Source organism: Dromiciops gliroides, chromosome 1 (genome assembly GCF_019393635.1).
Source record: "Dromiciops gliroides isolate mDroGli1 chromosome 1, mDroGli1.pri, whole genome shotgun sequence".
NCBI classification, from domain to species: Eukaryota; Metazoa; Chordata; class Mammalia; order Microbiotheria; family Microbiotheriidae; genus Dromiciops; species Dromiciops gliroides.
Window position 1 is genome coordinate 672,277,762 of NC_057861.1, and position 14,767 is coordinate 672,292,528.

At 41.9% G+C, this 14,767-nt stretch overlaps 1 protein-coding gene across 1 annotated transcript; it reads right to left on the minus strand.

Annotated features, from left to right (window-relative positions):
• Positions 1-1,346: 1,346 nt before the first annotated feature.
• On the minus strand, positions 1,347-5,789 carry SS18L2 (SS18 like 2). Its single transcript, XM_043975837.1, has 3 exons — positions 5,632-5,789; positions 2,577-2,653; positions 1,347-1,934 (listed from the first exon to the last, which is right to left on the minus strand). Exons 1-3 carry the CDS (start codon positions 5,698-5,700, stop codon positions 1,847-1,849), a joined length of 234 nt encoding a protein of 77 aa, XP_043831772.1. The 5' UTR covers positions 5,701-5,789; the 3' UTR covers positions 1,347-1,846.
• Positions 5,790-14,767: the final 8,978 nt, after the last annotated feature.

Consider the following 14,767-nt stretch of genomic DNA (forward strand, 5'->3'; position numbering starts at 1 on the left):
ACTATGCCATCTTGTGAGGTGTCATCTGCAATTACGAGTGTTAATGTGAATGACCTCTAAGGTTTCTTTCAGAACTAGATACCTGTAAGACTCTTTAGATTATAAAATCAGAGAATAACCCCTTCATGTGACAAAGGAATCATCTTATCTCCCATATATTTTTTCTAGGATGGCAAAGGGATGAGAATGTAAAATTAAGGCCTAGAGTGGGTTTGAGTAAGAATGAGAAAGTTAGAGGGGGGAAATGTCAGGGGAAAAAGAAAAGGCTTTTTGCTCAGTAGCTGACTGGTTGATAGAAAATCATTCTTAAAAACTCTTAAATGCTTTGTTTCTTTTTTTTGCTTGATCCTGATGTACTTGTACTGTCCTTTTTTGGGACCTCTCAGTTCTAGTATGGTTTGTAATAGAAAATCAGCTCTTGAAAATTCACTCTCCAAACTCCACCCAGGGTTCTCTAGGAATAAGCAAAGCTTAACAATCAGAGAATCCCGAGGTCATCAAGCAGCCCTTCTGCCCCAGAAAGCCTTTAAAGCTTACAGTTTTAATGCAGTAAAGGCCTCTTGGGAACTAGAATGCTTTCATTAAGTTACTTCCACTATTTTACTTGACAATATATATCCTTTTATGTGAAAAAAATGTATGATTCCGTCAGTGTAGATCCTTTCTGCCAACAAAGATAATTCCCTCTGCTTTTATTGGAAGAGGACTTTCTGAGCTGCTGCTGCTACCCCCCACCCCACCCCCATGACTTCTTCCATCCCCAAGGTGGGGGGTAGGGTTGTCCTCTCCAAACCTAGCTATCTTGGTCCCTGAGCAATCGGTCACTGTTATTCTTAAGACATTCTAGCTGGTGGGACTAGCCAAAGCTTGGGTGGCTGTGACAGAGCCTTTGAGAAGGCAGGCTCACCTGTACTCCAAGAGAAAATACTGTATAACTATTAGAGCTTAAAAAGGCCCTAAGACTTTTGGGACACCCCGTCTAGTGGCTGAAAACAGTATAAGAACATTTCCTTAAAACAAAACCAATTATCCAAGTACTCAGACTGACTCTTCCTACCTAGTCCAGGTTAGGTTTTCCTGTGACCACATGTCACGGCACATTCCCAGTCAGGATCACTACAATCTATGTCTGGGGACTTAACAATGACTATTATACCACTGCATTATGGTAGGTATGGCTACCTACCAATAATTAGTTTTAGGAATGCAGCCAAGATTCAATGTCTTAAAGCTTGAATGTCTCATTTCTAGATGGGGGAATGATCATACTTGTTTCACCCCAAGTTGGGAGAAGTATACTTTTCACACTTAACATGCTAGAGAAGTGTCACAACTTTTTAGCTATACGAATGGAATGTTTATTGCAAATAGAGTTCCACAGCTCCCAACAGTCTTCAATCTTCAACAAGTAGTATTTCACTGAGATTTTAAGAAAACACTTTCAGAGAACCATAACTTTAATAAACAATTACATTTATATGTACATACATAACAGGGTACTGCTGGGAAATGTCACGCCGGCTATCCCCTCTCAGTCTCCTTTATGCCGACAGCCTGGGATGTAAGCTCTGAAAGGGTATCCTGATGGTTTTTGTCCCCCAAAGATGGCAATTCAGAAAAACGATGTGCTGCTGGGTGACAAATGCTTAGAGAGATGTGCTGAGTGATGAAAAGTGACATTTAAAATCCAGTTGCTCTTAATGTTTTGCTCGAACACTTCGCTCTTGAAAATGGGCCTGAAGTATGGTTTCCCAGGTGCAACTTGAACAACTTGGCAAAAGTCATGGCTCCATTTATTTGAAGGGGATACATACTCACAATATGGCAAAGAGCAAGGACTAATCAATCAATCCACTGTTTTGGGAGCATTTGCTGGGCTGGCATCTGCAATGGTAGCTAAATAAATGAGATTTCTGTGCAGTACATGCTGGTACCTATGGGAGAAAAATCCATAAACTAAATCACAGGGCAGAAAATAGTAGTTAGCTTCTAGAATACATTACACAATAAAAACTAAAATTAATAAAACAGAGGAAAGGGCACACTGCAGCTAGTCTGACACTTATGGGAGTTGCAAATGACAGTAACTATGATCTCCTTTAAAGGGAAAGTGGAGTTGCCACATGGCACAAGGAAGAATGGGGGGAGCCTCAAAGACCACCTAGTCCAAATCCCTCATTTTACAGAGGAAGTAAAGCCAGAGAGGGCAGGTGACTGGCTCAGCATCACACAACTACTAAGTAGTAGAGCTGGGACCTGAAGGCCTCTCCCTGGAACAGGTTCTGAGTTCAGGTTTAATCAAAGAGATGCCATTGGTGAAGAAATGTTATTTAAGTCATTCACACAAATTGGGATGGGCCTACTGAAGGGGGTTGGTCAGGCTACCAAGAGTCAAAGATGAAATCCTGGGTGATGTTGGGCAGCCTCAGTTTCCTCAACTCTAAAATGATGGGGTTGGCCTGAATGATCTCTAAGATCCCACCCAGCTCCAAATCTATGGTCCTATGAGATCCTAAAAGTGGCTCCCACTTCCCTGCCCACCCAGGAGCGGCTGAGGAGACCTAAAGGCAACTTACTGTGTGCACTCTGCAGCCCGACCCTTGTTCTGGTACTCCACAATGCACCGGATCAGCTGGTCATTTTCCTCCAGCAACTGAAAGACATCAGAATCACGACACATATCTATGGGGAATTCAATTTCATTCAACAAAACAGTTACTAACCACCTACTGTGTGCAGGTGCTGGGAGGGATAAAAAAGACAAAAAATAACATGTGAGGAGTGCTGTCTATAAGAAGTTTGCTGGTCTGGCTACAGATAATAAATATCAATTACAAAAAGATTAAATGCTTACAAGTCAAAAAGGGCAGCTGGAGAGATGTGTGGGACAGCATAAATAGCAATAGGATTGACTTTGGAGGCGCTAGGTTCAAATTCCAGGCTCAATCCTTAGGACTCTATGACCTTGGGTAAAGTCACTGACCTTTCTGACCCTGTTTCCACTCATCTAAAACAAAGCTGAACTAGATCTCACCATGATTCTGTCCAGCTCTAAATCCTATGATCTTCTTCCTTTTTTTTTTTTTTTTTTGCAGGGCAATGAGGGTTAAGTGACTTGCCCAGGGTTATATAGCTAATAAGTGTCAAGTGTCCAAGACTGGATTTGAACTCAGGTCCTCCTGAATCTAGGGGTGGTACTTTATCCACTGCGCCACCTAGCTGCTCGCAATCCTATGATCTTCTAAAAGACATGTTATTTGGGTTGAATTTGTCAAAGAGCTCCTGATACCCATTTTCCAGAATTGCTGGTGTGATGGGGATGCCTGTGTGCTGAACGCCAGGTGGTCTGCCTTATTTTTAACTGGGTCTCATAGCCATGCTCCAATCAAGATGCTTTTTAAAAAGTAGGTTTAAGGGGCAGCTAGGTGGCACAGTGGATAGAGCACTGGCCCTGGATTCAGGAGGACCTGAGTTCAAATCCAGCCTCAGACACAACACTTACTAGCTGTGTGACCCTGGGCAAGTCACTTAATCCCAATTGCCCTGCCCCCCCCCAAGTAGGTTTCTATGGTCTCAAAAAACCCAGAACCTTTAAACTTCTCCAGTGTTGACTTTGCTTGGCAGGATCCCTCTTGGTCATGCTGCCAAAGCGGCTCATTTTCAGTTGTCTTTATTTTGTTTTTTGTTTCTGGCTGTACTATGGCAAGGATATCCAGGTTGTTCTTCCCCACCTGTCTTCCCCAAGGGTCTTCACACTTGTTCTAGATAATAGTTCTGATCCCTGGACTCCAGTGAATGTCAACAGACTGAGGCCTCTCTTTGTAGAATCAGATTTTGAGCTGGAGGGGCCTTCAGAGACTGTCCAGTCCAGTCCCCTCCTATTAAGAGTCGAGGGTAGAGACAGCTAGTTGGCGCAGTGGATAAAGCACCGGCCTTGGATTCAGGAGGACCTGAGTTCAATTCTGACCTCAGACACTTGACATTTGCTAGCTGTGTGACCCTAGGCAAGTCACTTAACCCCCATTGCCCTGCAAAAAAAAAAAAAAAAAAGGAAAAAAAAGGAAAAAAAAGTCAAGGATACTGAACTGCAGTAAGGTTTCAGTGCTTTGCTCAAGGGTCACAAAGGTAGAAGAGGTGGTAGGGCTGGGATTGAAGCAAATCCTGTGATTACTAATCCAGCATCCTTTTCATTTACTCACTGTGCTTTCCTTCATCAACAAAGATGCATTTAACAAATACCTACTATGTTCAGAGTCTTGTGAATCCCCTAATGGACCTGGCTTCCTGTCCTCCAAGGAGCCTCAGGTATGATATAGATATGTGGGGATGAAGACAAACAGAAGCTATCAAACATGGTTACTGAACTTATAAATGTGTAGACAGAACTAAGGAGATGCTACAACTTGGGACCAATGATGTTCAGAACAGTGCTGGTCTACCTTTAGTATCACCTTAGCTGCCCCAAGTATTTGGACCTATACAGGCCTATTGCTAATGTCTGTCTCATTTCCTCAAAGGGCTTTAAGTTCGGGAAACACATGTGGAAACACAGATAATTATACCACCCAATATTACATGAAAAAGCCACTTAAGGAGTTGAGAGTGGTGGCATATGAGTTCTTAAAAGTCTATTAGGAGAAGAATACGGGGAGGTTTCCTGGAAGAGGTGGCATTTGAGTTGGACTTTCCAGAAGAGATGGAGATTCTGCAGTTTTAGGAGAGGAAGGAGGATGTTCTCAGGATTGAGGCACAGAGGGAGCAAAGGCCTGGAGGCAGGTGTTTGAGAAGCAAAGCGGTGGTTTGGCTGGAGCCCAGTACCCGGAGGGGAAGGGAGTAATACGAATTAAGTCCCCTGGGTTCACCATCCCCATCTCACTAATCCTACAAGCGGTTGCCAAATCTTGCCATCTCCAGCCTCCAGCCCCTTCCTCCTGCCACACGCCCACCCTAGTTCGAGCACCGATACCAGGACTAGCATGCGATCGCCCGGGGAGAGGTCCTGCGGCCACAAGCGGCTCCCCACAATAATCTACCAACTGTTGGGCGCTGGAAGCCGCCCCTCCCCCCCCATTCCCAGGCCCCATCCTGCCCTTCCGCCTGGGCACACATGCCCAGGCCTCGGTCTCCCCACCCCGGGGCCCCTCGTTTCCTACAAGGCTCAGCTCAAGCCCCCCGGGCTCCGGGGGGTCTTTCCCCTAAAACTGTCCGATTCTACCTGGCAGTCCAGTGCTTTTAAGAGCCTAGAAGTGCACTGAGACTTTTGGGACACGCCCTCTGCAAGACAGGAGGCTCCCCGCGGGAAGGGGCGGGTTTTTCCTTATTTTGGGTCTTTTTACCAGCCGCACAACACAGCAGAAGCTTAATAAAGGCTGTCTCGGGGCTCGGAAGCCCAGGGGGTCCGGAAGCCCAGGGGGCCCCGACGTTTCCAGAGGATAGTAAAAATAATTATGGTTATGGCGGCACGTGGGGGCGGCAGAGAAGGGGAGAGAGGGAGACAGCCTGGAGAGGCGAGCCTAGCAGCCAGTACCCAGCTCCAAGACCCCGAGCTCCAGCCTGGGGGGCACGCCAGTAGAGAGGGAGGGAGCGGAGCCAACGCTCATTTATTCCAGCTAGCGCATGCGCAGGCCTTACCCGCTGGATGGTCTCCTGATTAACTTCCGCCTTCCCCCTCAGCCGCTCTGGCACAAACGCCACCGACATCCCGGTATCCGAGCGGCAGTCCTCAGGAACTGTCGCGCAGGCGCGCGCACGCACGCACGTAAACACAGACGGGCACGCGAACTTTCTTCCCCGCCCTCCAATAGGGTTACGTCAAACTCGGGCTCCAACCAACGGCTGCCTACAGAGGAGGGGGAGGGGGAGAAATGGGCTGCGCTAGGCGCGCGCGGTGCGCGCGGCGCTACTGGCGTCACTGAGGCGCCGATTGGTTTTCAGGTTCCTCAATGGGAAGGGGAGGGGTTGAGAGGGTGAAGCTTGAGATTGGACGGTCGCGGAGAGGCGCCTCTGGCGGTGATGTGTTGCGCTTTTCTGCTGAGAAGCACTGCTGTGTTCCCTTCGCCCCTTGCCCTAGTCTTTTCTTCTCCAGGCTAAGCATTCCTAGTTTCTTTTACCTTATCCCGGTCTTGAGCACTTAATTGGTTGCGTCCCTAATAATATCTGGCACATACATCCATTTTAAGGTCTGCAAAGCACTTGACATCACTATCTCTCCAGCATCGATGTTCTTCCTAAAATATCAAATCGGATAACACTTGTAAAATGCTTAGCATAATGCCTAGCTATGAAAGGTGCCTATTCTCTATTCAGTAAACATGGTGCCCAGAACTGCATGTTCTGGATATGGTCTGACCAGGGCAGAATGCAGTGCACCATTTTGGATCTCATTCATCATCCTGGCCACACCAGTTAACAGTGCCCCTAAGGCTCTGTCCTTAGATCCTTTTCCTTCTATACTATTTCACTTGGTGATCTTGTCAGCTCCCCCATGCAACTATCATCTCTATGCACTTGATTTTCAGATCTACTTGTCCATCCCTAACTTCACTCCTAACCTCCAGTTTCTCATTTCCAACTACCTATTGGACTTTCAAACTGGATCTAAATTCGACATGTCAAAAAATGTAAATTCAATTCATTTCCCAAGCCCTCTCCTCTCCTTAACTTCTCTATCCCTTTTGAAGGTACCATCCTCTCAATCACTCAAGCTTGAAACCTAGGGGTCTTTTTTCAACTCCTTATTCTCACCACCCCCATTTCCAATTACTTGCCTAGTTCTGTCATTTCTGCCTTTTCAGTTAAATGCTTTCTTCTCACCTCTGACACTTCCACTACCTTGATGCAAGCTCTCATCACCTCATGCCCTGACTACTGCAATAGACTGATGGTTGACCTCCCTGCCTAAAGTGTCTCCCTACACCAGTCCATCCTTTAACTCCGCTGATAAAGTGATCTTCCTAAAGCATAGGTCTGACCTATTCAATAAATTCCAGTGGCTCCCTATTTCTTTCAGGATCAAATGTAAAATCCTCTACTTGAATTTTAAAGCTCTTCATATTATAACCCCTCCCTACCTTTCTTCCACCTTATTCCCTTTCATGTACTCTAAGATCCAGTGATTCTAGACTCCTCATTATTCCTCACATAAGGCATTCTCTCAACTTTGTGCATTTTCACTGACTTTGGTCATGCCCAAAGTTCTTTTCCTCTTTACTTTTCTTCAAGTCTAACAATCTTCACTCTGACATGTTTTTGATCATACCTTCCTAATGTATTGATCTTGTAATATTGAGCATTATAGTTATGTGTCTGTCTCACCCACCTTACCCTGGCACCACTCAATTAAATTGTGACTTCATAAACCATATCTCATCTAAACTTTGTATTTTTTCCAGTGTCCAGCACCGTGCTTTTAAAACTGTTGTTCATCCTTTGTTTTTCAAAGAGGACCAGTGACATCACGGGTGATGTCTTGATTTGTGTGTGAATTGGATTTAAGTGTGGAAGACTTGCACAAAGTTGTCAGCCTTTCTCTTTCTTTCAGAGTCATCAAAGTTCAGTGATAGGAAAAAAGTCAGGACAACTGGCAATGGCCCAGGAGGCAGTGGATAATCTTGGTGTTTCTGATGTCTGACCAAACTCTAAGCTTTCCACAATGCCTGCTTAGGTCACCTACATGGCTGTTGGAACAAATTGTTCTCATCTGTCCATTCTAATGAGGAAGTCTTCACATGCTTCACATCCCCCTTTCTCTGACAGGTTTGAGGTCTGTTGGTTACCCTCTACCTGGTTTAGCCGGTCTTCTGAGATGGTTTTACTGTGGTGTGACCACTGCACATGCTACAGCTTCTTGGAGCCACAGGTGAGAGTTGGGTGAAGGTGGACTCCAAAGGTGGATGATTGGCCTTGGAGAGTGCTTAACAAACCCTCACACCAGAGGAGTTATTCCTCTCTGAACACCCCTAACACTTGAAAACAGTAGGTATTTCATAAATATTGGTTGAAAAAGTAAATAGGGTAGGGATAATACTGCAAGTAGTCACTGGAGAGCAGCCATGAATCATGGAGAAGCTGTACCAAATCTAAAACTATATTATGAAGTGGCAGTCATCCAAACTATTTGGTACTGGCTAAGAAATAGAGTGTGGATCAGTGGAATAGTTGGGCACATGAGACACAGTAGAAAATGACTAGAGTTATCTACTGTTTGATAAACCCAAAGGCTCAAGCTTCTGGGATAAGAACTCACTATTTGACAAAGACTGCTGGGAAAAACTCTGAAATAGTATGGCAGAAACTAGGCATAGACCAACATCTTACACCATATACCAAAGTAAGGTCAAAATGGGTACATGATTTAGACATAAAGGGTAATACCATAGGTAAATTAGGAGAGGAAGGAATAGTTTACTTATCAGATATATGGAGGGAGGGAAGAATTTATGTAACAAGTCATTTCCCAATTAAGAAATAGTCAAAGGATATGAACAAGCAGTTTTCAGATGAAGAAATTAAACCTATCTATAGTCACATAAAAATGTTCTAAATCACTATTGATTTGAGAAATGTAAATTAAAACAACTCTAAGGTACCACCTTACTCCTATCAGATTGGCTAATATGACAAAAAAGAAAAAAATGTGCATGTTAAAGGTAGCATGTGAACCCAAGTCTTCTGACTCCAAATTCTGGGCTCTTTATGTTATAACATTATGATCTACATAACTAGACCACATAGTGATTTGCAACCATGTGTCCATGACCTTCCATGCTTCTCTGTCAAAGAATTCTTACATAATTTGAGGTCATGAACACCAGGATTTTAGAGTTGGAAGGGTTGTCAGTGGCCAGCTAATCCAATCCCTATTTGAACAAGAATATTCTCCATGATATAGAAGACAAGAGGTCATCTAGCCTTTGCTTGAAGACCTCCAGAAAGAGAGAACCTACACTACCTCCTGAGGCAGCCCTTGCCACTCTAGGATAGCTTTAATTATTGAGTTTTTCCTTACACCAAGCTCTACTTGAATTCACATTTTCTGACTCCTAAACTAATAATCTTTCCATCATGGTAAGGTGTGACTTAATTTACCACAATTCCTGCCACTGTTTTGTTTATGATAGTTCTGGAAATCTCCAACCTCAGAAACTACCTGTGAGAAATGGCTTTTTGGGGTAATCAAAGATAATAGATCTGGCTATACTGACTTCAGAATGTGGAGCAGGTTCCCCTTCTAAATAGTGTATCCCATATTTGAAACATATCCAAAAGGCTGTGACATTGACAAAATCTATGCCAATTCTTCTTACTTGAATGCTAGTGGTAAGATGAGGAACAACAGAGGGAGGACAAACTCAACCTGGAAGGGAATTAGATTTAAAGTGTTGAGGGTTCATAAAACCCATTTGGATTTTGCCAGTGCAAACTGAGAGGGGGCTCAAGCTACATATTAAATGAGACTGTTGTTTGTCTTTTGTTCTAAAAGAGGACCATGACATTGGAAGGTGATATTATGACTTGCAATGAATTGGATTTAAGTGAGGGAGGGCTGTGCAAGGGCACCAATCTCACTCTCTCCTCCAGAGCCATCTGAGTCCAGTGTCAAGATATACATCAGGATGACTGGAGATGGCCTTGGATGTTTGAGGCAATTGGGGTTAAGTGACTTGCCCAGGAAAATTGGAACACTAATGCATTGTTGGTAGAGTTGTGAACTGATCCAACCATTCTGGCAAGCAATTTGAAACTATGCCAAAAGGCTATAAAACTGTGCATGCGCTTTAACCCAGGAATACCACTACCAGGTCTATATCCCAAAGGGATCATAAAAAGGGAAAAGGACCCACGTTTATAGCTGATCTTTTTGTGGTGGCAAAGAATTGAAAATTGAGGGGATGCCCATCAATTGGGAAATGGCTAAACAAGTTATGGTTTATGAATGTAATGGAATACTATTGTGCTGTAAGAAATGATGAGCAGGCAGATTAAAGAACAACCTGGAAAGATTTACGTGAATTGATGTTGAGTGAAATGAGCAGAACCAAGAGAACATTGTACATAGTATCAACAACATTGTATGATGATCAGCTGTGATATACTTAGCTCTTCTCAGCAATACAATGATCCAAGACAATGCCAAAAGACTCATGATGGAAAATGCTCTCCACATTCAGATAAAGAACTATGGACTCTGAATGCAGATTGAAGCATACTATTCACTTTTGTTGTTGTTGCTTTTTCTTTCTTGTGTTTTTTTCCTTTTGTTCTAATTCTCTCAAAACATGACTAATGTGGAAATGTGTTTAACATGATTATAACACATAACCTATATCAGATTGCTTGCTGGCTTCAGGAGGGAAAAGGAAAGGCAGGTGGGAGAAAAATTTGGAACTCAAAACCTTACAAAAATGAATGTTGAATCTTACACCTTATACTAAAATAAGGTCAAAATGGATACACGATTTAGACATAAGAGGTGATACCATAGGTAAATCAGGAGAGAAAGGAATAGTCTACCTATCAGATCTTTGGAAAGGAAAACAGTTTATGACCAAACAAGAGATAGAGTATATTATAAAATGTAAAATGGATGATTTTGATTACATTAAATTAAAAAATTTTTGTACAAACAGAAGCAATGCATCCAAAATTAGAAGGGAGGCAGAAAGCTGGGAAACAATTTTTGTGGCCAGTGCTTCTGATAAAGGCCTCATCTCTAAAATATATAGGGAACTAAGTCAAATTTATAAGAAGTCACTTAACCCCCATTGCCCTGCAAAAAACAAAAATAAAAACAAAACAAAACAAAAAAGTATAAAAAAAATCATTTATGATCTCCTTTATCCCTTGTTTATGTAGTCTATGATAAGTAAGTGAAAATGGCAGAGCATAAGAGAGATAGGACAGGATAATAACTATCCCCAACCCCAGCTATATATCTGAAAGGTAATTCCTTCCATTCTCTTTTAATTTTTGAATGATGTAATATTTTTTTCAGGGCAATGAGGGTTAAGTGACTTGCCCAGGGTCACACAGCTAATAAGTGTCAAGTGTCTGAGGCTGGATTTGAACTCAGGTCCTCCTGAATCCAGGGCCGGTGCTATATCCACTGTGCCACCTAGCTGCCCCCTGAATGATGTAATCTTTCATATATGTCATGTGTCTATTTGGAGCTTATTGTCATATATGGAATAATATGCTAATCTAAGCCTATTTTTTGCCAAACTGTTTTTCAGTTTTCCAAACAGTTCTTGTCAAAGAGTTTTTTCTCTAGTCATTTGTATTCATGGATTTATTGAACACACTATTGTTCAGTTGCTTCTGGGTCTTATTTATCTGGTTTATTTTATTGTTCTAGTTTTCCTCTTTTCTTTAATCCAGTGCCAAATTTTTTTTGAAGATTCCTGCTTCATAATAATCTAGTGTTTGTAGGGCTCCTCTTACTTTTTAAAAATTATTTCTCTTGAGATTCTGGATCTTTTGTTCCTCCAAATGAATTTTGTAATTTTTTCCTAATTCCATAAAAAGTCCATTTGGTGGTTTGGTTCAAGTAACACTTAATCTCTTAATTAATTTAGGTTCCAATATTCTTTCCACTGTACTATTATGGTTAATCACAGTCTCTGCTCCCAAAGATTCTTTTTCTGGAGGGGTGGGGATTTGGGGGAAGGGAAGGAGAATTACTCCTTTTAACTTTACTTTAACTCACCAACTTCATCATTCCTTCTTACTCATCATTGAGTAACTTTACTACTTTGTTCCCAAGCATCTACTGATCTCCCTTATCACCAAATCTCATGGTTTAAGTCCTCATCTTACTTGAATTCTATACAGCATTTGTCAGGAAAACCAGTTAGAGGGCTGTGTTTTGTTTTGTTTACAATTTCAATCTACTGAAAACTTCCCTAGGCCAGGCTGCTATGAGAAAGACTTTGGAATGAGTTTGGGGAACTTGGGTAGAAAGTATCTAAAAGTTAAAAGTAAACCAAACCAAGTATTATTTGAAAGTTAGTCCATTTGTCTGCATAGAAGCAAGGGAAAAGAGGGAATATAAGGAGAGGTAGAACCGTTGCTCTTTGGAGATGGTAGACTCAGGTGCTAGTACCTGTTAGTGTATGCAACGTGTACACTTCTAAGATCAGCAACGTCATTCCTGTGGCACTGAGCCAATGTTTTCCAGGAGCCCTGAGGCTTTGTCATCCACCTGCCAACTCAGGGGAAAGTGTCAAAGTACAGCCAACTCTCAGATGTATGGACAAGAAACTGAATATATACTTCTTTTCTCAATCTAACAAACGGATATTACCAGGCCACAGAGCATGGTCTTAGGGATTTGACTCTGTGAGGACCACAGCCTTGTTTGGAGCATCTTAACCTCTCCGGTTGTCTGAATTTGTATATACCTACACCAGCTGAAGGCTTACAAAGTGCTGTAAGGTCAACCAAGCATCACTTTCTTCATAACCACTCCATGAGGTAGGTGTAGCACTGATTTTAGAATCAAAAGATTTGTATTCGAATCCTCATTTTCCTAACTACCTATGTGACCTTTTACAAATTACTTCACCTTTATGGACCTCAGACTTTAAATTGAATGAAGGCACAAAAGGGTATTTATTAATAGAATCCTATTCAACGGGCACCAAAGTCTTTAATGGATTGATCCAGGGACCTATCTTTGGCTCTGTGGTATCTAACATTTTTGAAAGAGACTTGAATTAAGGTATAGAAGGTATGGTTATAAAATTTGCATATGTCTCAAAGCTGGGAGGGATAACTAAGTCTTTGGATAGCAGAATAAGTAATCAAAAGGATCTTGACAAGCTGGAATAATGGGCCAGATCTGAGAAGGTGAAATTTGGTAGGACAAATGTGAAGTCCTATGCTTAGATCCAAAAAATGAACTTTATAAGTACAAGATGGGTGATGTTTGGCTAGGCAAATTTATGTGAAAAGAGCTCTGGGGAAAAAGACCTATTTACACAAAAATATTTCTAGCATCTCTTTTTGTGGTGGCTAAGAGTTGGAAATCAAAGGAATGTCCATCAATTGGAGATTGGCTAAACAAGCTATGGTTTATGATGGTGATGGAATATTATTGTGCTATAAGAAATGACAAGCAAGGGGCAGCTAGGTGGCGCAGTGGATAAAGCACTGTCCTTGGATTCAGGAGGACCTGAGTTCCAATCCAGCCTTAGACACTTAACACTTACTAGCTGTGTGACCCTGGGCAAGTCACTTAACCCTCACGGCCCTGCAAAAAACCCAAAAACAAACAACAACAACAAAAAACCCTCATGGGTTTGGCTAGGAGTTCAAAGTTTAGGCAATTGAAGGGTATTTAACTAAGCAAAACAAGGACATATTTCTACTGACTTAACAAGAGAAATATAATTTCAATCATATCACAAAGAAATGACAAGCAAGATGATTTCAGAAAGGCCTGCAAAGACTTATACTCCTGACTCCAGGGCCGGTGCTCTATCCACTGCGCCACCTAGCTGCCCCTGCAAAGACTTATATGAACTGATATATAGTGAAGTAAGCAGAACTAAGAGAACATTGTGTACAGAGACAGCAATATAGTTTGATGAAGAACTGCAAATGACCTAACTATGCTCAGCAATACAATGATCCAAGATAATTCCAAAGGATTATTGATGAAACATTCTATCCACCTCCAAAGAAGGAACTGATATTTATTGAACACAGACTGAAGCACGCTATTTTTCACTTTCTTTCATTTTTTTATTCAAGTTTTTTGTACAAAATGACTAACATAGTAATATTTTACATAATAAAAAATAAAAGAGCTCTGGGGATTTTAGTGGAAGGCAAGCTTAATATGAATCAATAATAGCTGATATTTATGTGGTGCTTTGTATACATGATCTCATTTAATCCTTATAAGAGCCGGGTGAAGTAGATATTGCTAGTATGTACATTGCCCCTTTATAGATGAAAAATTAAGTGACATATTCATGACCACAGCCAGTGTAAAAGGTGAGATTTGAATCCAGAGCTCTCCTGACGTCAGTCCAGCACTCTTTCTATTACAGTACACTGAAAACTATGACATCAATCAAATGTGATCTTAGATGGAATTAATAAGGACATTGTGTCCAGAATGAGGAGGGTGGTGTGTGATAATTCTGCTATCCATCAGCTTGGTCAGATTAGATCTGGAGTCTTGTATTTAGTTTTGGGAACCACTTATTAGGAAGGGCATTGTCAGGATGGTGTGGGGACTAGAGATTGTACCACATAATCATGTAGGAAGAACCAGAAGTATTTAGTTTGGGGAAAGAGAAGATTTAGACGACACCTGATATTTGTCTTCAAGTATTTGAAAGGCTTTCATGTGAAAGAAGATTGGATTTATTGAACTAGGAAAGAATGGAGGGAGGGAAGGAGGGAGATTTTGGCTCAGTGAAAGGAAAAACTATCTAATAGTCTGAGCTGTACAAAATTGAAAAGGGCTGCCTTCCCTGAAGGTCCTCAAGCAGGGGCCAGATAACTACTATTTAGGAATGCTATAAAGGCTATTTATGTCTTGATGAAGGTTTGACCAGATGCCCTTTAAGGTCCTTTCCAACTTTAAAGATTCTGTGACCAAATGTTCTCCAAGGTTCCTTCCAGCTCTAAATCTGATGATCTTCTGAAATAAGCTGTGCAAGGCTCATTATCCTCGTTTTACAGGTGAGAAAACTTGGACTTCAGCCTATAGGATCTGTTTTCAGCATCTTTTCTAAACGATGAACCCACCATCTCC